The sequence below is a fragment of the Saccopteryx leptura genome, chromosome 2 (assembly GCF_036850995.1).
Source record: "Saccopteryx leptura isolate mSacLep1 chromosome 2, mSacLep1_pri_phased_curated, whole genome shotgun sequence".
Taxonomy (NCBI): domain Eukaryota; kingdom Metazoa; phylum Chordata; class Mammalia; order Chiroptera; family Emballonuridae; genus Saccopteryx; species Saccopteryx leptura.
The window spans coordinates 59,734,012-59,759,683 of NC_089504.1; the positions used below are offsets into that span (position 1 = coordinate 59,734,012).

General features: G+C 42.4%; 1 protein-coding gene across 3 annotated transcripts in view; it reads left to right on the forward strand.

The window, feature by feature from the left end:
* DOCK8 (dedicator of cytokinesis 8) overlaps nt 1–25,672 on the forward strand; it is a 246,704-nt gene that overhangs the window by 207,310 nt on the left and 13,722 nt on the right. For all 3 annotated transcript variants that reach the window (XM_066368042.1, XM_066368043.1, XM_066368044.1), the window contains 13 exons: nt 842–938; nt 3,109–3,243; nt 4,107–4,259; nt 5,634–5,792; nt 6,371–6,471; nt 7,238–7,430; nt 11,281–11,424; nt 12,920–13,051; nt 13,505–13,639; nt 14,990–15,079; nt 19,433–19,669; nt 22,718–22,861; nt 24,675–24,781. In XM_066368042.1, the coding sequence (XP_066224139.1) occupies nt 842–938; nt 3,109–3,243; nt 4,107–4,259; nt 5,634–5,792; nt 6,371–6,471; nt 7,238–7,430; nt 11,281–11,424; nt 12,920–13,051; nt 13,505–13,639; nt 14,990–15,079; nt 19,433–19,669; nt 22,718–22,861; nt 24,675–24,781 (1,827 nt within the window). The remainder of the gene's footprint in view (nt 1–841; nt 939–3,108; nt 3,244–4,106; nt 4,260–5,633; nt 5,793–6,370; nt 6,472–7,237; nt 7,431–11,280; nt 11,425–12,919; nt 13,052–13,504; nt 13,640–14,989; nt 15,080–19,432; nt 19,670–22,717; nt 22,862–24,674; nt 24,782–25,672) is intronic.

The window sequence follows — 25,672 nt, forward strand, 5'->3', positions numbered from 1 at the left end:
CATTTTGGCCCCTGGAACATCTTGGGGAAGTCAATTCTTTATACTTCCCTGTCCTAGCAACTGAACTTAGATAATAAAGAGGATCCCTTTCTGGCTTCACTCAGATGTTGTGGGAGTGGATGAACTAATGCATACAACACTCTGAATCCTGAAAATGAAACCTACTAGAGAAGGAGAGAGCCACGCAATTTCCCAGTCCTTTGAGTAATAACCAGTAATGAATGTCCAGTAGGATATTAGGTGGCCCACTCCACAGAAATGCAAACATGTTATCCATTGGAAAAGGACAAAAGGTGCACACTTGACTATGCAACCCCAAGGCAGTCTCTGGCAAGTCAAGAAACTGACTCTTCCCTAACCTGGTTCGGAAGCATCACCATTTCCTAACCCAGCAGCTTTGTTGTTTGCCACATTCACATCACTCAGTCTCACTCCCTCCAGTTTGTAGCAGGGGCTGCCCTTGGTCAGATCTAGAGATGGTTCCTATGCATGAAATGCAGGAATGGCCCTGAGGCTTTATGCAGCAGTCTGATTGGCTTGCCTAATTGCTACTAGCAACCAATTGCCTTTCTACCCATCTTGTCATTCTGTAATTGCCATCATGACTTATAATAGTGGGGATGAGGATGGCCTGGAGACCCTACCTACAAAATCTCTTTAACTAGACACTAATTACAAAAAGCACCCTGCACTCCTTAGTTACCCTTAGCCAGCTGCTTTGTATTCACTCCAAGATTGACTGTTGGGAAGATTCCTTTATGCCTTTTTGCATAGATGGCTATCATTGAGATATGGCCAGATTTGATATGTGCTTTAATTTGACCTCTTTTTTATTTCTTAGAACAAAGGCAGAGTTAGATCAAGAAGCCTTGATCAGTGGCAATCTAGCTACAGAAGCAAATTTAATCATCCTGGACATGCAGGAAAACATTATCCAGGTAGGACAATAAACAACTGATCTATTCAGCATGAATGTGTTTTTTTCTGAAATTTAATAAAGAATTCTTTATAGAAACCTGTAAAAGGAATAAACATGATCCTTAAATGTCTTTTTAAACAAAATGAAGTTAGGCAGTTTATAGTAGTGTCCAACTTACAAATTCCAGAGATAATGAACATTCTTTAGGCTTCTTTGACTTGCTGTTCACTTGGAATGAATTAGATGCTTTAAAGCTGACCCTTGTAGTTAAATCTGCCTGAGTATATCAAGTTTATAATGTGAATGGTGAACTTATCATTCAGTATCTAGAATAAAGATGGTAGCTAGAGGTTTGTTTTGGTAGGTCAACTTCAGTTGAATTATGATTGACATCTGGTAGAAGAGCTAAGATTATAACTGAATTAGATTTTAAAAAGAATGTGTCTGTTTGGACACAAATTCGTGAAGGGAAATCATTTGTGCCATGAATTTGTCATCTCTGCTGTAGAACATTATATGATGATGCCTGACCAGGCAGTGGTGCTGTGGATAGAGCATTGATCTGGGATGCTGAGAGCCCAGGTCCAAAACCCCAAGGTTGGGCCCTGGCCGGTTGGCTCAGTAGTAGAATATCGGCCCAGTGTATGGATGTTCTGGGTTCAATTCCCAGTCAGGGCACACACAAGAAGCTACCATCTGCTTCTTCACCCCTCCCCCTCTCTCTTCTCTCTCCCTCTCTCTCTCTCTCTCTCTTTTCCCTTCCCACAACCATAGCTTGGTTGAAGCAAGTTGGTCCCAGGCACTACAGATGGCTCCATGGCCTCATTTCAGGTGTTAAAATAGCTCAGTTGCCAAGCAACAGAGCCACAGCCCCAGATGGGCACAGCATCGCTCAGTAGAGGGCTGGCCAGGTAGATCCCAGTCGGGACATGCAAGAGTGTGTCTCTCTGCCTCCCTGCTTCTCACTTAATAAAATAATAAAATAAAATTAAAAGAAACCCCAAGGTTGCCAACTTGAGCATGGGCTCATCCAGCTTGAGGACAGGGTCACCAGTTTGAGCATGAAATCATAGACTTGACCCCATGGTCACTGGCTTGAGCCTAAAGGTTGCTATCTTGAAACTCAAGGTCACTGGCTTGAGCAAGGGGTCACTCACTCTGCTGGAAGGCACATATGAGAAAGCAATCAATGAACAACTAAGGTGCCATAACAAAGAATTGATGCTTCTCGTCTCTCTCCCTTCCTGTCTGTCTGTCTCTGTCTTTCTTTCTGTCTGTCTCTCTCTCATGCATGCTAAAAGTAAATTATATGATCACTATAAGCAGTGATCACACCAATTTCATCTTCTAAATGGATGTTTCCCAATATTAACAAGACATCTAAATGATAACAGGTTTTTCATTAACCTGAGAAATGAGTCCTTACATGTTTCCAATGAGAAATCATAGGAGTAGATCCAGTCTTGCTTTTTGGACTAGGAGAAGAAAAATTGTTGAAACACAGTGGCATTTTAGATACCCATCTTTTAAGTTGTCTAAAATAGGTAAAAGTTGTACAAAAATTAAGGCCAAAATTATATGGTATCTTTGGATTGCAACATATCTTTGATAACTTAAATGCTTACCATCACGTTGATTCTGTCTTTGTATAACACAATGTTGAGTGCCATATACTTAATGCCAGTCCTCAAAAGATACTTTCAGTTTTCAAAGAAAGCTGAAACCTGTCATTATCTTTGATGATCTTAATCTTACTGAAGCTGATAAACAAGCTTCTATTTAGAACCATCACTGCCACCAAGCAGCCTCTATTGTACTGGGAAGCCCACAGCTGTATTCTGAAGCTCAAAGGAAAACTGTGCTTTGTATACAAAGAAAGAACATTCCATAAGCTATTGCCTGGGATGGAGGGAGGCTGCCTTATCACTTCATCTAACAGCCCAGAATTAAGCATAAATCTCAAGTCAGCTGGGAGTCTGGGAGTAAAGTCATTTGGAAATAGGTCTTCAGCTCTCATGGTAATGGATGATATGTGTGGTGCTTTACTAAACCCTTAAGATTTTAGATTCAAGATAAATGCAACTTCCGCATCCCTGTGCCAATCATCAGAAGCGTCTACTGCTGTCTTCACCCCTCAGTTCACCGGCACAGGGCAAGGATGCAGTGATGCTGTTCTTCTGTCCCCGCAGGCAAGCTCAGCTCTGGACTGTAAGGACAGCCTACTGGGAGGGGTTCTACGGGTTCTGGTGAATTCCCTGAGCTGTGATCAGAGCACCACCTACCTAACTCACTGCTTTGCTACACTCCGTGCCCTCATTGCCAAGGTAAACAGGAAATGCTTGTTTTCTTATTCAGTTAAGACTCTCATCTATTATAGCTTCCTACTTCACCGAAACGCACCAAGTTCTGCAGTAAGTGACGCTGAGGTAAAGTCCTAAGTTGCCCCAGGAGGAGGGCAGATGCACCATGGCAAAGAAGAACAGGGGGGCTCACATTTGAAATGTGGGCTGAACTATAGGCGTTTGGAACGGCCACTCACTGGCGACATCAGAGCAAAAGTCCATTGAGCAACTTTGCCTTTCGCCCTTTTGCTTTTATACTGCATCTGAGTGAGGTTGAAGTCCTCTGTGTGACATCCATCAGTAAGCTTTACAAAATGTCCTGTCATGAAATGACAGAAAGTTTAGAAATAAATTTCTTTCTTGTAACCTGAAGAATATAGATGTTCCTTTAGTAAAATGGTCTAAGGCAATTTACATTCTCCCCTCTGTTGTGAATCCTGTATGGTGCCTTCTATGTGGGATCTTTTCCATTTAGGAAGTGGAATTCTGTTCTCCTCTAACAGGATCATTTTCTCTTTATGGGTCTTTATTGTAGGGGACCCAGTAAGTCAGGATAATTCCTTCCAAGTTGTGACTGTACCAGTGAATGCAAACGGACTAACAGTGCTATTAGTTACGCAGCCCTATCCTTCATTGTGCGGTTCATAATTAAATCCTAAGTCAGCTCCTTTGCTACAGTTCCTCTTCTGACTCATGTAGCTCAATGATCTCTTATGGAGCAATGTGTTAACTCTTCTGGGCTTCTTGGTTGTCCAAGCAGACATTTGCATATGTCAACAAACACCCAGTCCAGAAAGCTTATGAAAGTGCCAAGTGATGCCTAATAGGCCCTTTTGTGTCTCTAGTTTGGCGACTTGCTCTTTGAGGAGGAGGTGGAACAGTGTGCAGACCTATGTCAGCGTGTGCTGCACCATTGCAGCAGCAGCATGGACGTCACCCGGAGCCAAGCCTGTGCCACCCTCTACCTCCTCATGAGATTCAGCTTTGGAGCCACGAGTGTAAGAGCTCAGACCAACTGGTAACCCAAAATCAACAAAGAAAGTCAGTGCAAAGCATTAGTTGAGGAAGTTTGCAGGGTTGCAGTTGGCTTCTTCCCTGGTGAAGGAAACCATTGAGTATGCAGATGGATAGCCTTTGAGTTTGCATCCAAAAGTGAACATCAAGACTAATGAATGCAGTGGTTTCCACATGCATGTTTCAGTTAAAAAAAAAGTAAATGAATATATGCAGATTAAAAGTTGTCATCTGTAGGGAAAAAATACAACAGACAGGTTAAGATTCTTTTTTTTTTTTTTTTTGTATTTTTTCTGAAGTTGGAAACGGGGAAGCAGTCAAACGGACTCCTACATGCGCCCGGCCGGGATCCACCCAGCATGCCCACCAGGGGGCGATGCTCTGCCCAATTGGGGCGTTGCTCTGTTGCAACCAGAGCCATTTTAGCGCCTGAGGCAGAGGCCACAGAACCATCCTCAGTGTCCAGGCCAACTTTGCTCCAATGGAGCCTTGGCTGCAGGAGGGGAAGAGAGAGACAGAGAGGAAGGAGAGGGGGAGGGGTGGAGAAGCAGATGGGTGCTTTTCCTGTGTGCCCTGGCCGGGAATCAAACCCGGGACTCCTGCACACCAGGCCAACGCTTTACCACTGAGCCAACCGGCCAGGGCCAAGATTCATCATTCCATAATGACTTGTGGAAGATAATTTGAAATTATCTACACTCAAGTTTTCATCGAAGCTTAGCAACATTTGGAGTTTTTTAATTGCAAAAGAGTCAACCTTTGCTTTAGCATGTTTAGATATTGGTATGTTCTTTTGGAACTTACATTTGTGGTCATGTTAGTGAGTATGCTGAAGTGACATTAGAAGATAAATTGGCCCATGGAAGAAAGGCAGAGTCCTCAGAATGTATTGGGCATTAAAAGCCTTTAGAGTATTCCTCAGAGGCCCTTAGCATAGTCTTATTTTTCCATGGGCCTAGAAGGAGAGGTAAAAGAGAAGTCACTGTCTGCCCAGAGTCTGGAATCTCAGAAGTCCTAGCAATGGAGATCCTGATCCCCTTCTGCAGTTTAAATAAAGTTAAAGAAGTAGAATCTTGGCACAAAAGGAGACATTCTGTCATCCAACCTTTGTGGGAACCTTCCAGCCTGCAGCATGGAGGCTACCCAGGCCTCAATGAAAATTTAAAGGGAGCTGACATATTTACGTCAGAGCAATATTCTTTTAAATTATTTAAACAGCAATATGAATCTTGTGCCAAGAACACCTCACATTTCATAGAGAGAAAAAGGAGATGATTGAAACTGCGTGAAGGAAACATTTGGAGAGTTATTTGTGTAGCTGAGTGCCTCTTACCTGTTCGATCTTTTTCCTGATGCAGAACTTTGCAAGAGTAAAGATGCAAGTAACCATGTCTCTGGCATCTTTGGTGGGCAAAGCACCAGACTTCAATGAGGAGCACTTGAGAAAATCCTTGAGGACAATTTTGGCCTATGCAGAAGAGGACAAAGCCATGCAAACCACTCCTTTTCCCAACCAGGTAGACTGAAGAGCTCGCCTTGTCTCATGCTTGGGGTGGGGATCAGCCAATAATAAACATATATGCATGTATACACACACACCACAATATAATTATATATAAACTATATTACTATGTATTTATATATAAAATATATAAATATCATATCATAATATATATAATATGTTACTTTACATAGTATATATCTGTTACATGGAAACTAAGCTGAGTTCCTAAGTTGTCTCCTACTTGGTATAAAAAGCCCTGATGTTCCAGATTATGCTTTAGGGCTTTCAGGTTGCAAATAACTGAAACTAGTTTAAACTAATTTTTTTAAAAGGTAATCTAGAGGGAAAACAGTATTAAGGATTCAGGACGAATTTCTGGATCCTAAGGGATCACATCTAAGCCTCAGAAGCACCTGGACCTGCAGAGATGATGGCCACAGGGGTCCAGTCTAGACTCCCCTCCACTTGCACTGTCTACTCTCTTAGAGACGCCCGTTCCTGGCTGCCCTTGAAACTTTCAATGCAATCCTAACTCGCTGTCATGGACTACAAAGCCAAGGTTATTTGAGGGAGTTGTATACTTTTTTGCAGGTAGAAGAACTTCTCTGCAATCTGAATAGCATCTTGTATGACACAGTGAAAATGAGGGAATTTCAAGAAGATCCTGAGATGCTTATGGATCTCATGTACAGGTAAGCTTTTCTGGTACAAAGAGTATCACTTGAGAGTCTGGGGTCTATCACTGTGTAGATCTTACTGTAATTATCACAGGCCATGTAGGCACACTGTTTTGGATGACATCCAAAAGCATATAGAGAAATTGGTAGAAATATAGCATTCCGAGTGAGTTGATTCATGTACAAGTTATCAGAAAGATCTCCCTAATTTAAAGTAAGAGACCTATTTTATAATGCTATCTTCTACCTAACATAGAGTGAGAGAAAAGAACTATCAACTGTTATATGAATTATTTCCTACATGGTTTTTTACTATTATCATCAGATACACATGTACAGTTTTACTTAAAAATCATATTTTACTCTGTAGTTGAAATCTTTGCCTTACAGACCTTCAGGAGAAACTATTTACATAGGCAAAATTGTTCTGTGGGATAAAATAAGAATCACGGTCTTTTATCTCCTGTTATTTTGAGAGAAAAGGAAGAAAACTGCTAGAAATCCATGAAAATAGATATTATTTTATCAAGTCTTTTTTTTTTTTTTTTTTTTTTTTTGCTCCATAAAGCTTTAATTAAATGCTATTTCTTGGGGTCCAGAACACCTTAAACATGGAATGAAAACACCAGCACTGATAAATGTTGCTTTTTTTCTCTCATATTCTAAATGTATAGGCAAAACTCTTAGGGAGAAAATTCTTAGAAAAAAGAGTGGCCATACACAGTGGAAGAGCAGTGCCCATGGACCAGGTGTCCTTGAAACTTTCTCCTTCTGTTCTCAGAATTGCCAAGAGCTACCAGACGTCACCCGATCTGCGGCTGACCTGGCTCCAGAACATGGCAGAAAAACACACCAAGAAGAAGTGCTACACGGAGGCCGCCATGTGCCTGGTGCACGCCGCTGCCTTAGTGGCTGAATACCTGAGCATGCTGGAGGATCACGGCTACCTGCCCGTGGGCAGCGTCAGCTTTCAGGTGGGCGGCAAGTCCAGCTTCTCCTCTAGAGCAGTGGTTCCCACCTGGGGGCAGTCTGGGCCCCCAGTCCAGAGGGCATGTCACAATTTCTGGAGACATTTTTGGACGTTACCTCTGGGGATGGGAAGGGAGGTGCTGCTGCCATCTAATAGGTAGAAGCCAGGGATGCTACTAAATGTTCTACAATGCTTAGGACAGCTCCCACCACAAAGAATTCTCTGCCTTTCTACAGTGCCAAGGTTGAAAAACCTGCTTTAGTGTATTACATTTGCCTCTTCTCATTGCTATACCATCCTGGTTTGTTTGTTTTTATTTAGTTGTTGATCACAATAAATGTAGAGTCAATAGGCACTTTAGGTATTCCCAAACACTTTCAAATCCATGATTTCATTTCCCTCCCCCCACCCCTGCCATCAACCAGTGAAAGAGGCAGATAGGGAAGATATTAATGCTCCCATTTCACAGATAAAGAAACTGAGAGCAGTTTTTCTAAGGTTATTTAAACCCTTTCTCAAAGACTCCTAGTTGGCACAGTATACGTACTGACAACCGTGAGAATATTTTCCAGACATGGGAAAAATGATTTCCCTTCACGGTCCATTCCTTGGATTCCACTCCTCAACTCTGTAGTATCCCACCCCCAACTCCGATAATCAAAGAAGAACCAAATTGACATGGAAAGAGAAAAAAGGGACTGACTTAATACTTCCTTATGTTCAGCTGACTATTAGCCATAGTTGGCAAAGGGCAATTCTCTGCCCGCCCTAAAATTGGTTCAGGCTAAGATGCTAAGCAGCCACTGGGCCTGTTTTTGCTAAATAGTTTAACACAGTATTCAGAAAAAACAAGTGTTCTGAGGACTGTTTTTCTTTAATAGACATAATCTGTAGGAGTGACCCACCCTAAAACCATGAACAATATAGTAAGTACGGTAATTGAGCCCTTTTCAAGCCAGACTCATAAAGTCATTTACAAGTGTTTGTATTATTCTTTTTTGAGTTTACATGACTTATTTTATAAAAGGTTTTGTTCTCATTATTGTTCTTCACAAAAATGCAACTTTGTGGTGTTGTGTGAACCAGAAGGAGAGGGCAGTTGGAAGTAGCTTTCACAGGCTTGAAAAGTGAGTTGCAAACTCTGTTGCTGGTGGAGCCAGGAGCTTCTGGTTTCCAGAGTACGTTTACCTGCCAAGCTGGGTGCAGTGTTGCCTCCTATTATTAACTCCTCTTTTCTTATGTTCTTCCGTAACAAAAATATTCTGTTTTTTCATTCCCAGCAAATAAATTTCATTCTCAATTCAGAAATATTTGTTATAAAAGCCAAAAATTAAATTCTTACCCCCCAAAAACATAAAAATATCACATTGGTTTTGAATCACAGAAAAGTAAAGAAAGTTATAAAAATAATTTTACATATATCTGCTTTTTTCATCAAATTTATTTTGGCCATTTGTTGTTATTTAAGGTAAATATTATAAGTGCTAGTCCTTCAATTTCCAGAAAATCTTTACGTTTATCACTTATTTGTGGGTTGTATTTCTTCTTTTCTTGTTTTATTAACTGAACTATTATTATTCTTTTATGCTTTTCTCAGTCTATTTTATTTGACGTTTATCACTTTAATAATTAGTCTTACAATTTTAAGTTCACCTAGAATTCAGTTGACATGCTTACAATGAGTCAGGCCAAGGCAAGATAGACTAGTTATTCTAGAACCAAAAGAAAACTCCACATTGTTCCTACATTGGGGTTGCATATAGCTCTATTTTCTCATATTCTTTATCCATTCATTTATTCTCTTATGTGATATTTATTAAGCACCTATTCTGTTCTCATGAACTTTACATTCTTACCAGGGAAAGTGATATCATATAACTAGTTCACTCCTTATTCAATTATAATTATGATAAACCCTATAATAAAGAGCTGTTTTTATTATGTGACCCAGCCTGGAAATCAAGGAAAGCTCAGAAGGAGAAGGAAAGCAAAGGGGAGGTAGAAGGCACTGTGACATGTGAGGTCTTTGTGATACACAGAACATGGTGAGTTAGGTGTTCTAAGCTACAGAAGAGAAGTCAAATTAGGTTGATGCTTATGAACCAGTTCTTTTTTTCTCAAATAAGACAGACCAAATCTGTTTGGAAATGTATGCTTGCAAGAGACAGAACACCTAACCCAGAGTGACCAAAGATAAAAATGGAATTTATCAGCTTGCATGAGGGAAGTGAGCCTGGAGTAGCCCGTGCCAAGCTGGACCTAAGGGCAAAACAATGCCATCAAACCTCAATGTCAGCACCACTTCCTGTCTCTGCTTTCTGTTATGTTGGCTTCATTTTTTAAAGGCCACCCACACTCATTGAGAAATAGTTACACTTATATCTTCTGTCCAGGTTCAAGTTCAGATCTGTTATGTTGGCTTCATTGTTCACAGACTTCCCACACTCATTGAGAAATATTTACTCTTACATCTTCCCAGGTTCAAGTCCAGGAGAATAGACAGATGCCTCATTTCCAGAAGTTGCTGAGAAAGTCTCAGTGCATCTTATTGGTTCTGATAGGGTCATGTAATCATGCCTGAACCAATTATAATGGCCAGAGAAGTGGAATGAGAACTGGAATTGGTGGGCCAGAGTTGAGGTTCATATTTGGAGTTATAGATGGTTCCTCAGGAAGCTTTACTTTATAGAAGGATGAAGGAATTCTGGCAGCATTAACAGATGTTCAGTGTTGAGTTTTTGGGGGGTTTTTTGTTTTTGTTTGTTTTTATTTGTTTTGTTTTGTTTTTTAGGTGAGAGTAAGGGAGACAGTGAGGCAGACTCCCACATGCACCCCAGGATCTACCCAGCAACCCCCACTAGGGCCGATGCTTGAGTACCAAGCTATTTTTAGTGCCTGAGGCTGTCACACTCAGACTAACTGAGCTATCCTCAGTGCCTAGAGTCAATGCTCAAACCAATTGAGCCACTGGCTGTGGGAGGGAGAGAGGGAGAGAAAGAGGAGAGGGAGAGAAAAGCAAATGGTCACTTCTCCTGTATGCCCTGACTGGGAATCAAACCCAGGATGTCCATACACCAGGCTGACGCTCTATCTACTGAGCCACCAGTCGGGGCCCAGTGTTGAGTTCTTAAATGCTTTGTGCTTTAGTTTTCAACCTTGTTCTGCTCCAATGAAATTGACTTTTTGGAAAAGAATTGTAAGCTAGTGAAAAGTAAATCTGCAAGGAAAATAACTTTGAGGCCGCTGAATTCCAAGAAACTGCGATCATTGAAATTCTGTGCCCCAGAGTACAATATTTACTCCACAAATGTAGATAGGGATACATTCTCAGATATTGCTGTTACTTTTACCTCCTGATTCTGAAGCCAGGAAAGCCTGCCCAGAATCTTTTTCCTGTGACTATACTTAACAAAGCTCCATAACTTCAAGTCTGTTCCTCTGTATGTAGAAAAGTGCATACCATTCTGATAGTATTTGTTTTGGGGTTATTAGATTCTTTCAAATGAATCTAAATGAATCTTTTAGACCTTCCGTTATCTCCAGCTCAGAAGCATCATAATAGAAAATCCATGTTGTTTTACCAAAGTATCTCAACTGTTGTTACATTGAGGTAAGGTGTCCTTTATAAATCTCCTAATGGTTATTAATTAAAGAAAAGTGCGAGTTCTGAAGACCAGCTGCTCATATGTGCATGGCAGCCAGAGCCTCTTCCCGGCAGAATTCCAGGCTTGTAAAACGCCAGGCCTGCTGCCGAGCGTCCAGTGTGGCTCTCATCCTTACATTTGGGGCTCCTGCGGTGCCTTTTGTTAGTCCGGTTGTCCTGTTCTCCAAGCTTATACTCTGTTCTCTTCCAGAATATTTCTTCCAACGTGCTGGAGGAGTCTGCAGTCTCTGAAGACACCCTGTCACCTGATGAGGATGGTGTGTGCTCTGGCCGGTACTTCACCGAGAGCGGCCTGGTGGGCCTCCTGGAGCAGGCGGCAGAGCTGTTCAGCACGGTGAGTGCATATGGCGAGTCCCGGAGCCTGGCCTCCGCGCCTGGGCTGAACTCCTGGTGCTGTGAACACAGCCTTCATGGCCAAGCCAGCCCTACTTGATGATGACACATGCAGGACAGGGCAAGGGATGGCCAGGAGCACTCTGAAGGATGCAAACTGCATCAGGTCTCAGGGGGGGTGAGAAAGCCTTTCATCACTGCAGCAGTCTGGTTTTCACTGCATGCTCATTGCAACCGTTTCACCATGTTATTCCTTTTAATGGGGGTAGAAAGGAAGCCACAGAGAGGTGAAGTGGCTTGCCCAGGGTTACACAATAAATAATGAGGCATGATCTCACTGCCTCATCTTCCCTCTCACAGAGGAAAATACCAGGGTGGAGCCACTAGGAGCGGAGGGTAGGAATACGTAGGCAGCCTCTTCCTTCCTGACAACTGAGTCATCCCAGAGCGTCACAGACGAGGTCCAGCTTACAGGACTGTGGGAGCAGGAACCACTGAGCCTCCCCTCACTGACTTCATCTGGGTCTGACCCTCCTAACAAGAGAAAATCTGCATAGATTAAGTCAGCGATTTTCAGCCTTTTTCCATCTCATGGCAAACATAAACTAATTACTATTCTGTGGCACACCAAAAAAATATTTTTGCTGATTTGACCAAAATAATAGGTATGATTTTGATTTATTCACACCAAAGGGCTATGGTTGTGTTGGCTGTTGTCACTTTTTTACTTGACAACTGAAGGGAAAAAAGTTAGTGCCCCTGACTAAATAGTTAGGAATTGCATGTTTTTAAAAGTCTTGCAGCACACCAGTTGAAAATTGCTGGATTAAGTCATTGAGATTCAGGGTGAAGGAGAAAGTCTCTTGTCCATTTTCATTTTCATAATCTCCCTCCTCCTTCAAACTATAAGCCAAGTAAATAATTAATACCTCCCTTTATTTCGGTCACCCAATTTTGTTTTCATCCTTATATTTTTGTTTCTTTTCTGCTTTTCAATTCCAAGTTTCCAACCTACTAACCTCTTTGTATTTTACTTACTGTTTTAAATATCTTCTTGTTTCTTTTTTCCTGATTTTCTTTTCAGGATTCAGAAAAAGTCCAATATACTCTTTCCTAAAATTTAAGAAAGCAAACTATTAGAATCCTACTAACTCCTTTCAGGCATACATTGAACATCTGGTCATCAGGAGACCCCTGATGACATTTAAATATGCTAAATCTGCCTTCCAAAATTGCTCTTATTCTCTGCTTCCAGTCTCCTGTTTTTAGTCTGCAAAAACATTTTTTCCTGCTTAACATCATCCCACAGAACCATTTATCATGTGTTAGCTCACTCTGAGTGCCACAACCATCCCAAAGATGCTCAGACGTCACTCCTGCTCTATAAAATATTGTGATACCAATAATAAACCCATTCTCCAGTGTATAAGGAACTCTGGTTGCTCTTCTTAGGTGTCCAAGGATTAAATTATCTTTGATTTTCTTCTCTTTTCAAGGGAGGATTATATGAGACAGTTAATGAGGTCTACAAGCTGGTCATCCCCATCCTGGAAGCACATCGAGACTTCCGGAAGCTGACCTCCACTCACGACAAGCTGCAGAAGGCCTTCGATAGCATCATTAGCAAGGTAGCTGGGGGTCCTGCCAACACTGATACCTGGCAGCAGGTGACCCTGTCCCAGAGATGCTTAGCCCTCTGTCCTCTCTAGGGAATGATTTACCTGAGTGCATCATTACTGTAGCTCTCACACACCAGAAAGAAAAGGTCTGGGAATAGACAGGGGGAGAGACCCTAATCCAGAGTGAGAAAGAAGGCAGCTTGAATTACTCTACAGGCAGACAATGTAAGAATCTTTAAAACTCACTTAAAAGAAGTCCTAGAAATGTTTCATGGGATTTCATTATTATCTGTGAAATTCATTCTATAAACATTAAATTTTTAAAGGACTAATTTCTGTTCATTTTTTACATAGGGATAAAATGCTTTATAACACAAGAAGAAAAGACTCCTGCCCTTTGAAATACAATGAATCCTCATGAATTACAAAACTAAGGAGAGGTTTTCTTATTTTGCTCATTAGGGTCATAAGAGAATGTTTGGGACATACTTCCGAGTTGGTTTCTATGGATCTAAGTTTGGAGATTTGGATGAGCAAGAATTTGTTTACAAAGAGCCTGCAATTACCAAGCTTCCTGAGATCTCTCATAGACTAGAGGTAAGAAATGTGAGCTTGACAATATTATATACTTTGCCAAAGAAAAGGTAGAGTTGGTGATTACAAAAGAAAAAAAGAGTCATGGATTCATCTTTGATCTATATATAAATTTCTCCATAGTGCACACATAGTATGAAGGTATTAGGTGAGATCATAGGATAAAACAAGATTCTGTGTGTGCTTGTCTAAGTTTGTAAATTTATAGGGTAAATATTTATTTTCCAAACCATCTAAAATTCAATCAAAGTCATGTGCTTTCTGCTAACCCTTTCCAAATTTTAGTAATAGTTTTCCAGGTTGAAAATTATTACTTTGACCTTGAAGTAACCTGGCCAATTATTGAATTAGCCTTAGGAAATGCTGAGGCCATCCTTTCGGTGTCACTGGACAACACCCCACTCTGACACAGAGATGCTCACAGTAGCCACACCATGGGCTGTGCCACAGCAAGCTTTTCCTGCTGGTCCAAGGAGAACCCTTCTTTGGATAATGAGAGTCAGTATCCCAACCTATGGGCTGGCAGCCCCAAGTTCAACCTGCTGTTTACATATGATTCATAATGTAGCAGAAGGGAGTAGCATGTTCCTGGAGGAAAGGCTGAAGACAAAGGGAAACAGCATAAAGGAAAGTGAGAAAGAAAGAAGCAACATTGACAGACCCAAGCACTAAGAACTTAGGAGGAAAGTGAAGGGGTGCCCCCCAAACAAAACCCCTCAGGGTGAAAAACTGGATTCCTGAACTGCTGGCAATAAGTAACCAGAGATTCACCCCTTAGGCTTCCTTGCTATTGCTTTGAATTTATGCCCTCCCATGGCTATAACACTTAAAACATCTTAGTTGTCAAATTTATTCATATACTGTCTATTTGTGCCAAATAAAACAAGAGACTTTAATCCTTACTTGACTCAAAGAAGCAATGGCATAGAGTGATTGGGTGACTTGCCCAGAGCCATTGAACCCATGAGAAGAAATTGACCCCAGTACACTTAGTTTTAAGTATATATTCTGTCATCCTGTGCCCTGTGATTTGTCACATATGGAAAGCCTTGTGACCTCCACGTTTGTAGGGTACAACAGGCAAGAAGTAAACAGTGCATACCCCTAGAACTGCTTCAGGGTTATGATGACACTGGTTGGATTAGAGGTGAAGCATACTTACTTTAGGGAAGCATTATCAGTTTGCAATGCTGGCCTTCCTTATATTTTTATTTTTGTCTCAGAAAATGCTCATTAAATCAGAGGGACTTTCAGTAATCAGTGAGCAAATCCTTGCTTACACTTGTTCCAAGCTTATTTCATTTCTGAGATATAAAGTTGCATTACATTCATTTCTTGGTTTCTCTTGCCTAGGGATTTTATAGTCAATGTTTTGGTGCAGAATTTGTGGAAGTGATAAAAGACTCTGCTCCTGTGGACAAAACCAAATTGGATCCTAACAAGGTATGGGGAAATTTGCAAAAATAATCATCAGGCGCCGACTCCCTTTGTTCTACTCAAGAACTTAAAATGATCTCTTCTGTTGGGCTCTCCAAGTCATTTCAATGCAGCCAAATTTTTTTTTTTAATTTTTTTTTTTTTATTCATTTTAAAGAGGAGAGGGAGAGACAGAGAGGAGAGACAGAGAGAGAGAAGGGGGGAGGAGCTGGAAGCATCAACCCCCATATGTGCCTTGACCAGGCAAGCCCAGGGTTTTGAACCGGTGACCTCAGCATTTCCAGGTCAACGTTTTATCCACTGCGCCACCACAGGTCAGGCTCAATGCAGCCAAATTTTTCTGTCTGGGGTTCAACTACTATTTGGTTATATCTTAAAGAAACCTTTCTTTTTTCTTTTTATTTCTTTTTATTTAACTTAAGTGAAAAGCAGGGAGTCAGAGACATGCACCCTGACCAGGATCCACCCAGCAAGCCCCCTACCAGGAGATGCTCTGCCTATCTGGGCCGTTTCTCTGTTGCTCAGCAAATGAGCTATTTTAGCACCTGAAGCTAGACCTTGGTGCCATCCTCAGCACCCGGGGCCAACTTGCTGGAATAAGCCATGGCTGTGGGAGGGGGAAAGAGAGAGAGAGAAGGGGGAGGGGTAGAGAAGCAGATGGTCGCTTCTCTGGTTTTTCCTGACTGGGAATTGAACCCAGAATTTCCACATGCCGGGCCCATGCTCTACTACTGAGCCAACCAGCCAAGACCAAGAAACCATTCTCAAAGGTAAGAATCATAATAAAAGCTACTATTTATTAAAACCAACTGTGTACCTGGAACTGAATTAGGCCTTTTACATACATCACTTCATTTCATTCTCCAACGGCCCCTTGAAGTAAATGTTGTTATTCCGACTTTACAGATGAGAAAACTAAGGTATAGAATGGTTAAGCAACTTTCCACAATCATTCAAGTGCTGAAACCAGTACTCAAACTCAGGGTCTGTCATCCTCAAAACCATACTCTTAATCACTGTTTCTTATTGCCTTCCTATAAAAAATTATAAACTCTACATTTAAAACATGTGAAAAAGATGCACCTTCTCACTGATAGCTTTTTTAGGCTGCAGTTTCTTCTTCCAGGCAAGTGCAGGGTCACTGTGCTGTTGGAGAATGATGCAAGGACATGGAGTTCAGTTTCCTCACTTCTCACAGGAGGGTGTGTCCTCTCTCACCCCTAAATAGGTGGACTGCAATACACTTCAAATACTCACCACAGTATTTAACATCACATGCCAGCAGTTTCGGGCCTGTCACAAGACTGCCCCAGTGGTGGGATTGGGGCAGACCAGTTGGCAGAACTGATACCTAATTTTTTGTTGAGTTTGGCAAACCAGTTGTTAAAACAGCACTTGTAATCAGGATTCTCTCTAAGAGAATTGGGCATCTGCCCAATGTGGAAATCACAAATTTACATTTCTTACACTTTTTTAACATTCATCTGTGCAACAGTGTATTATAAGAGCTTGTAGTAATGTTTATTCCGTTCATAGGTTAAAAAAAATGCAAGCGAGGACACCAATCAAGAAGCAATATGGAAATATCTTAACAGTTTTATTGTTTTTTGTCAAGTATTATTTAATATTTTTCATTGATATTTTGACACTCTTTCTTAGAACATAATCTAGTTCTATGTACCTCTTTTATTGTTCTTATTTAAGTATTAAATACATGAAATAATAAACTACCTTTCGATATATCGTTTTTTTATACTTAAAATGGTCATTAGGGCCCTGGCCGGTTGGCTCAGTGGTAGAGCGTCGGCCTGGCATGCAGGAGTCCCGGGTTCGATTCCCGGCCAGGGCACACAGGAGAAGCGCCCATCTGCTTCTCCACCCCTCCCCCTCTCCTTCCTCTCTGTCTCTCTCTTCCCCTCCCGCAGCCAAGGCTCCACTGGAGCAAAGTTTGCCCAGGCGCTTAAGATGGCTCTGTGGCCTCTCTGCCTCAGGTGCTAGAATGACTCTGCGGCAGAGTGACGCCACAAGATGGGCAGAGCATCGCCCCCTGGTGGGCATGCCGGGTGGATCCCAGTTGGGTGTGTGTGGGAGTCTGTCTGACTGCCTCCCATTTCCAGCTTTGGAAAAATACACACACACACAAAAAAAGGTCATTAGGGCAGAGAACCAGTTGTTAAATTATTTGAATCCCACCACTGGGCTGCTCTCCCTTCAGACACCAGCCTCAAGTGGGGTCCCCAGGCTACCTATACTTCTGACCACATGGCTATAACTTTGGAGATTCCCACTTCACCCTCAGATTAGATAATTCCCTAGAATGACACAGAACTCAGAAAAGGGCTATACTGACCATCACAGCTTCACGGTAAAGAGTAAGTCTAGGAAGGAGCCCGGAGCTTCCGTGCCCTTCCTGTGGAGTCCAAGCTTGTCACCTTTGTGGCAGGTCAGTGGGTCCACCAACCAGGAAGTTCCCCCTGAGGCTTGGTGTCCGGAGTTGAACCAATACAGGCAGGCATGGTTGATTAGATCATCTCCCATATTATCACACTCAGATTCTAGCCTCCCTCCCCTCCCTAGAAGTCAGGCTGGCCCCAAGTCCCAACCTTTCAATTACATGGTTGACCTTTGGGTGACTGGCCCTCATTCTAAAGCTATTTAGGGACCTGCAGTTCAAGAGTCACCTCATTAGAATAAATTGACACTCCTATCAGGGAATTCTAAGGTTTTTGAAGTTCTGTGCCAGGAAATGCAGACAAAGATTAGATACATTCTTTATTATACCACAGAGTGATGGCTGCCTGCTCAGCCCACAGGAGGATAGGTTCATGAGAGCGTTGTCTAAACTGCTGGAAATAATGCAAGTTCAAGGTTGTATTAAGGGCTGGGGCACAGAGGAGCAGTTGCCATCTGGCAGGCCTATAAAATGAAGAGTCCAAACTCTTCTCTCAGTCCTCCAGGATATTTAGAAGATGATGCAAATAGGGAGGAATTAGCCAAATTTAAGTTTGTTTTTCTACATATTTCAGCAGACTTGCTCATTTTAGACACATTCCCTAGTCTAGGCTTGAAGCAATAACTGGGAAGACCTGAGCTAAACTTCAGACAAAAATGTCAGAGGTCTTTGAAAGTGGGCATGCCCACAATGATCTGTGCATAGCACACACTGTATAGAGTCACTGGTGACATCCCTGACATAAGGCGCTTTCTCCCTCTTTTAAAATGCCCAACATAGGTTGTGAGAGTTTTAAGTAAGACTCTGAACCCAGTATTATAACCAGATTTCATCACGCAAAATAATGAGTTATGGTCTGAGATCAGTGACCTCACCTGTCCATCTCAGAGGGTGGGTATTACAGAGTCAATGGCCATTGTCATTCTTTTTATTTTTTAGAGGGCTTTTTCTTAGTAAGTGTGTGTGCGCGCGCGCACATTTTTCAATGAGATACAGGCAGTTAAATTCACTCTTTTAGTGTTCTCTGAGTTTTGACAAACACATGTTGCATCACCCCGAAGTATTTCCCTGTGGCCCTTTGTGGTCATTTTCTCCCTTTGCTTTCAACCGGACAGTCACTGATCTGTATTCTGAATGTGCAGTTTTACGTTTTCCAGAATGTCATGCAAATGGAATCCTACCGTAAAATGGAATCCTGTTGTGTCTGGCTTCTTTCACTTAGCATGATACAATTGAGACGCAGCTACGTTGTGGTAGTCTATTCCTAGTAGCATTCTATTGTGTGGATTTACCACCATTTGTTTATCCGTTCCCCACTTGAGGGACATTTGGATGGTTTCTAGTTTTTGTCTATTATGAATAATACTGTGTAGATATTTGTGTACAGGTTTTTACTTGAACATAAGTTTTAATTTCTCTTGGGGACACACATTGGAGTGGGATGGCTGGGTCATGTGGTCAGTGTAATTTAACCGTTTCATAAAGTCACTATACCATTTTGCCTTCCCATCATCCGTGTATAACGGCTCCTCATCCTTGCAGCACTTAGTGTTGTCAGTTTCATTTAGTTTGGCCATTCTACCAAATATGTAGTGGTCATGGTTGTTCTGAAAAGGAAAGCTTGTCTCTTCTGAACAGCAGTTTGCAAACTTTCATACCAACTTTCATTGGGCTCTGTTGGGAAGGGTGGCTTGGGGACCTCCTTCTCACAGTTCTCTTTCTCCCTGAGGGTGGAAAGGAAGAATGGCTGATTGCTGGAGTCTTGCCTGATGGACCCAGCTTCTGTGGCTTCAGGGAACGCGGAGGGGTGACGCAGCTGTGCCCGCTCTAGCATGCCCCTCTGGTGCCTCCTGGGGGGAGGCTCACAGAAGAGTTCATCTCCTCTCTCCCTACCCTTTCCCCCTCAGGGCTACATACAGATCACTTTTGTGGAGCCTTACTTTGACGAGTATGAGATGAAGGACAGGGTGACCTACTTTGAGAAGAACTTCAATCTGCGGAGGTTCATGTACACCACCCCCTTCACGCTGGAGGGGCGGCCGCGAGGAGAGCTGCACGAGCAGTACCGGCGGAACACCGTCCTGACCACCATGCATGCCTTCCCTTACATCAAGACCCGGATCAGTGTCATCCAGAAGGAGGAGGTAATGGCGCCGCCGGGAACGGGCTCTGGACTGAGGCTGCCCGAGTGAGGGGGCCCGGGGAACCTCCCAGAATGACAACACAGTCCTCCTTGATGGCAGACTGGAGTGAAATCTAAAAAGAGACACACATATAATACAACTTTGGTGGCTATTCTTTTATCCTTCTGGTGCCAGGGAATCCCATTTAGGCAGCTATGTGCTTCATAGCACTACTTTATATTTAAATATATTATTTTTAAAGTATATCTTGTATTTTTTTGTTTGTTTTCATGAGAAAGGGAGAGAAGGATAGACAGAGGCAGACAGACAAGAGGGGAGAAAAATGAGAAGCATCATCTCGTAGTTGCAGCACCTTAGTTGTTCATTGATTGCTTCTTATACATGTATAGACTGTGGGGGAGGGGGGTCCAGCTGAGCCAGTGACCCCTTGCCCAAGCCAGCAACCTTGGGCTTCAAGCCAAGTGACCTTAGGCTTCAAGCCAGCAACCATGGGGTCATGTCTGTGATCCCATGCTCAAGTCTGCAACCCAACACTAAAGCTGGTGAGCCCATGTTGAAGCCGGATGAGGCTGTGCTTATGCTGGCAATCTTGGGGTTTTGAATCTGGGTCCTCAGCATCCCAGGTTGACACTCTATCCACTGTGCCACCATCTGGTCAGATTAAAAGTATATCTTCAAAATAAATATGTTTACATAGTTATAATTTTAATATGTATTTTAATGATAAATTTAAGCGTAATGGATATATGTAAATCTTAAACACTTTAGTAAGTCTTTAAACGTGTAAGAGCTTACAGGTGTTTTAGGCATAGGCGTCCCCAAACTACGGCCCGCGGGCCGCATGTGGCCCCCTGAGGCCATTTATCCGCCCCCCCCCCCCCCCGCACTCCCGGAAGGGGCACCTCTTTCATTGGTGGTCAGTGAGAGGAGCACTGTATATGGCGGCCCTCCAACGGTCTGAGGGACAGTGAACTGGCCCCCTGTGTAAAAAGTTTGGGGACCTCTGGATGTTGTTAATTATTAGAAACAGGAACAGCAAGCAAGTAGCCCCAGTGAACAGGTGGTGACACTGGAGGAAGGGCCTATGCAAGGTGGATAAGGAGACCAACTGACTGTTAGTCCCAGCTTCCTCCTGTGACAATGCACAGGCCACCTACCTTCATTCGGTTTCCTCATCTACACAGTGACAGGAAGGACCCCTTCCTCTCCTCTGCTTCTGTGTACAGAAGACTTCTCATCCATGGCACTGATCAAGAAAGTATCTAAAGCCACAGATCGTAGAAAATTAAACATATTTTATACATTTTATTTTACTTTAAAACACATCCACGTACATGTATTTTGCCATTCATACAGGGCCAAGCCCTCTCTATGATTTTGGGTTAGTCGATCTCAATTCAGTATTGTCTTTCTTACATAACTTCACTGTCTGTAATTTTCAGTTTTTACTTATGTAAAGCAGAGTGAGAACAATATGAGATGGAACCCTTCTGGGTTTTTATGACTTTTTTACTTCTAGCCTTTTATAGTTGTCTTGTGCACACCTCACACAACAGGAATCTTTATAGCAACTAACTTTCATAACATCTTGTCCAAGCATTCAGTTTGGTTTTCATAGAAACAACTCTTTTTCTTTCCACACCCATAGTTTGTACATTATTAGATTAGGTCATTCAAATAACAAGTATAACAGGCATAATCAAGTCGGTGAACAGAAACACATAAATTGTGGTAAATATACACTTCTTTGGGCAGGAGCAGAAGTGACTGAGCTCATTGAAGGGTGGCCACGAGCTCAGGTATTCAGCAAGCTCATCAGAGTGTGGGTTTCACGAGGGCAAAGAGACCCTAAACTAGTATTTCAGTTAAAAGGAAGCTGGTTTAGAAGGCATCTACTGTGTTTCTTATTGCTTTGGGCTTTTGTACATGAGGTTATATAGGCATAGCACAAAAATAAACCCATGGTCCCAAGAAGAGCCTTTACCATTTTTCATGGCCATCTGTTGTTCTCGGAGAACCTCAATACCTGTATATTCATTTGTTAGAGCAGTTTTAACAAAGTACCACAGACTGGGTGACTTAAACAACAGAAATTTCTTATTTCCCAGTTCTAAAGGCCAGAGGTTAAAATTCAAAGTATTGGCAGGGGTGGTTCCTCTGAGGGCTGGGAAGGAAGGAACTGTGTCAGACCTCTCTCCTTGGATTATAATGGCCACCTTATCCTTGTGTTTCTTCACATTGCCTTCCCTCTCTGTATGTCTCTGTGTCCAAATTTCCTCTTCTTTTAGGGACATGGGTCATCCTGGATTAGGGTCCCATCTTAATAACCTCCTTTTAACTTGGTTACCACTGTAAAGACCCTATCTCAAATAAGGTCACACTGTGAAGTACTGGGGCTTAAGACTTTGACATATGAATTTAGGTAGACATGAGTCCACTCATAACATTCGGGAAGGACTATATCCCAAATAACAGAATTTAGCAACCCGTAGATTGACCCTTAAGAGAATTCTGTATTTACTAGAAATTCGCCCTCAGGATAGTTGAAGAAGGCACAGGTGATGCCAAAATCTTGCATTATAGTAGGGAAGAAAATCTTGAGTGCTGTACTTCCCATAGCTTTCCCAGTTATAAGACGAGTAACTTGTTTAGTAACAGGAACGGAAACCTACCAGTGTAGAAAGAACATGGATTGTGAATGTATACATTATTGTGATCAGATTCTGGCTCCCCCGCTTACTACTTGTGCCATTTTATGGCACTTTCTTCACCTTACAAATCCCTCTTTGACTATAAAATGGAGAAAATAAGGAGGTTGTTTAAAGGAGTAAATGATAAGTGTACACACAAAGTTCCTGGAACATAATAAGTACTCAAAAAAGTGTTAGGTCCTTCCTTCCTCTTAACCTGTCCAGATTACTCTAAATTATTCTGAAAACCTCCTTAGCTGCTTCTTCAATTCCAGGTGCCCTCTATGTCATAGCTTCAGGTTTTCCATGGCTCAAAAGACCAGACAATGACTTTCTTACATTTTTGTCTTTTGTTTAGTTTGTCTTGACACCAATCGAAGTTGCCATTGAAGATATGAAGAAGAAGACCCTGCAGTTAGCAGTTGCCATTAACCAAGAGCCCCCCGATGCCAAGATGCTTCAGATGGTTCTGCAGGGCTCCGTTGGAGCTACTGTAAACCAGGTAAGCAAAACCAGCTGATGGCAGCTCCTCTGGTTCTTGTTATTTTGATTTTCATGGCATGTATGCACCCTCCTTCCTTAAGGTTGATGGGGAATGTGATCAACATACAAATGATGTTCCTAAATTTGTACTGAACACTTTGAATGGCCTCTTCCACTTGTGGAACAACCCAAGGTAGAAAAGAAATCTTGAAGATGAGTGGACCATCTAAGGCAGGGGTCCCCAAACTTTTTACACAGGGGGCCAGTTTACTGTCCCTTAGACCGTTGGGGGGCCGCCACATACAGTGCTCCTTTCACTGACCACCAGTGAAAGAGGTGCCCCTTTTCGGAAGTGCGGCGGGAGCTGTATAAATGGTTTCAGGGGGCCACATGCGGCCCACGGGCCGTAGTTTGGGGATGCCTGATCTAAGGAGTACCATGTTCTCAAAGTCTTCACTTATGACAAGACTGGGCACTGTGATCCAGACCTGGGGTCCTGTTGAAGGCTGCTTAGTCATGCCCAGTTTAGGCCGAGTTGTTGCCGGGCTCAAGGCTATTCTAAGAATGTCTGTAGGAGAATGGGAAAAGGGTCTAGAACATACAACCCGTAGGTCAGTTATCAGATGAACACAGCATGCCAGGAAACTTGCTAACCAGGAGTGACCTGGGACCAGGCTTCTCGGGCCCCTTTAGACCAGACTGGATCTTCTCTGACCCATTAGATTCCTGACTCCCAAATTCAGCATGGATCAGTTAATCCAGTCTCAGATGGAGGTAGGTACTAGCTTAGTACTCTCTGGCCAGTGGACCACTTCAATTTCAGATCTAAATTCGCTCTTGTCCACACCTCACACTTAAAAGCTCCTTTGAGTATTGTGACTCTTTCCTCACTCAGCACAGTTGGGCTCCCCTACAAAATTCTGTTTCCACATAATATCAAGGGAACAAATATAGCAAAGAGGAGAAATGAGTATTATATTTCCAAGATCAGAAAATATTAGGAACCCCCAATCCTTGGATGGAAACAGAAGACTGTATAAACCCACAACCATGGACTACATATGTGCTCTGCATTTCCCTGACTCAAGCCAGGAATTACACAAAATGGCACTTACCACTAAGGCAACTGGGCAAGTGGACATGAATGGAAGGACCAAGACAATCTCCATTTTTAGAAAAGCAACTCAATGTACATACATTTTGTTGTAGTAACATTATCTTTATATATGAAGGGAAACCTATTAATAGTAGCATTTGATTAAGAAAATAAATTTATGGCCTAACCAGGCGGTGACGCAGTGGATAGAGCATTGGACTGGGATGTGGAGGACCCAGGTTCGAGACCCCGAGGAGGTCACCAGCTTGAGCATGGGCTCATCTGGTTTGAGCAAGGCTCACCAGCTTGAGCCCAAGGTCACTGGCTTGAGCAAGGGGTCACTAGGTCTGCTGCAGCCCCCCGGTCAAGGCACATATGAGAAATCAATCAATGAACAACTAAGGAGCCACAACAAAGAATTGATGTTTCTCATCTCTCCCTTCCTGTCTGTCTGTCCCTCTCTCTGACTCTCTGTCTCTGCCACAAAAAAAAAAAAAGAAAGAAAGAAAAGAAATTTATGCTTCAGAGAATACTCATTCTCTGAATTCCAGACTCCTCCCTGAGAAGCAAAGATTCCTGAAAAGTTTAAGACCTACCTTGATTTTTGTTTGTTTGTTTCGGTCAAACCAACTACAAAATTAAGTGTTCAAATGAAATCACGCCAAGATTTTCTCCCAAGTTATGTAGTTTTATTTCCAATGTTAAGTATTGGTTTTTTTCTTACTTTTTCTTTCAGGGACCAATGGAAGTAGCCCAAGTATTTTTGGCTGAAATTCCAGCTGACCCAAAACTCTACCGACATCACAACAAGTTGAGATTATGCTTTAAAGAATTCATAAGGCGGTAAGAAGGAAAATGGCGGAGTTCAGTCAAGCAGACGTTCTCAAAGTGTGGTTCCCCAGGCCAGCAGCCTCCGTGTCATCTGAGAACTTGCTAGAAAGCCAGATCCTCAGGCACCAACTCTCCAGACTCTCCAGAGTAGGGCCCAGCAACCTGTGTTTTCACAAGCCCTCCAGGGATTCTGACACATACTCAAGTTTGAGAACCACCGCAGTAGGGAAACATTCCTTGTAGTACTATGAAGTAACTGAGACTTCAGCTATACAACATCCACATTATCATCACGCATGTGCCTCACAATCACATTATAAAACAGGTGTTGTCAACATCCTCATTTTACAAAAGAGGAAACAGAGGCTCCGAAATGGAAGATGATTTTACTTAAAATCCCACAGCCAGTTAGTAGCAGAGTTGAGTTCAAATCCAGATCTTCTAACTCCAGATAACCCACACTTCCATCAAGGTGCTGATAGTTCATGGAGCATTAGAGTCCAGAAGGTTCTTGGTGTTGACAGTCTTTGTGATTTCCCATATCATGTAACTTATTTTTAGAAACTTAAAAATAGACACTGCCTTGAACTGAGAGACAAAGGCAATATTCTAAAACTGGGCTGTTTCAAATCATCTCTGGCAGTTCCCAGTGTCAGACAAACCTCTTCTCTGCTCCCAAGTTCTGCAGTGGAGCTGGCTTCAAGGGCAGCCTGTTTGGGGCCCCGCCGGGTGGCTCAGTTAGTTGGAGCATCATCCCGATATGCCAAGGTTGTGGGTTTGATTCCCCAACCGCGGCACATACAAGAATCAACCAATGAATAAATAAGTAGAACAACAACAACAACTAAAAAAGAGCAGCCTGACTAGCCTGGCTCTTTAGGCAGGTTGTATTGCAATACAGAC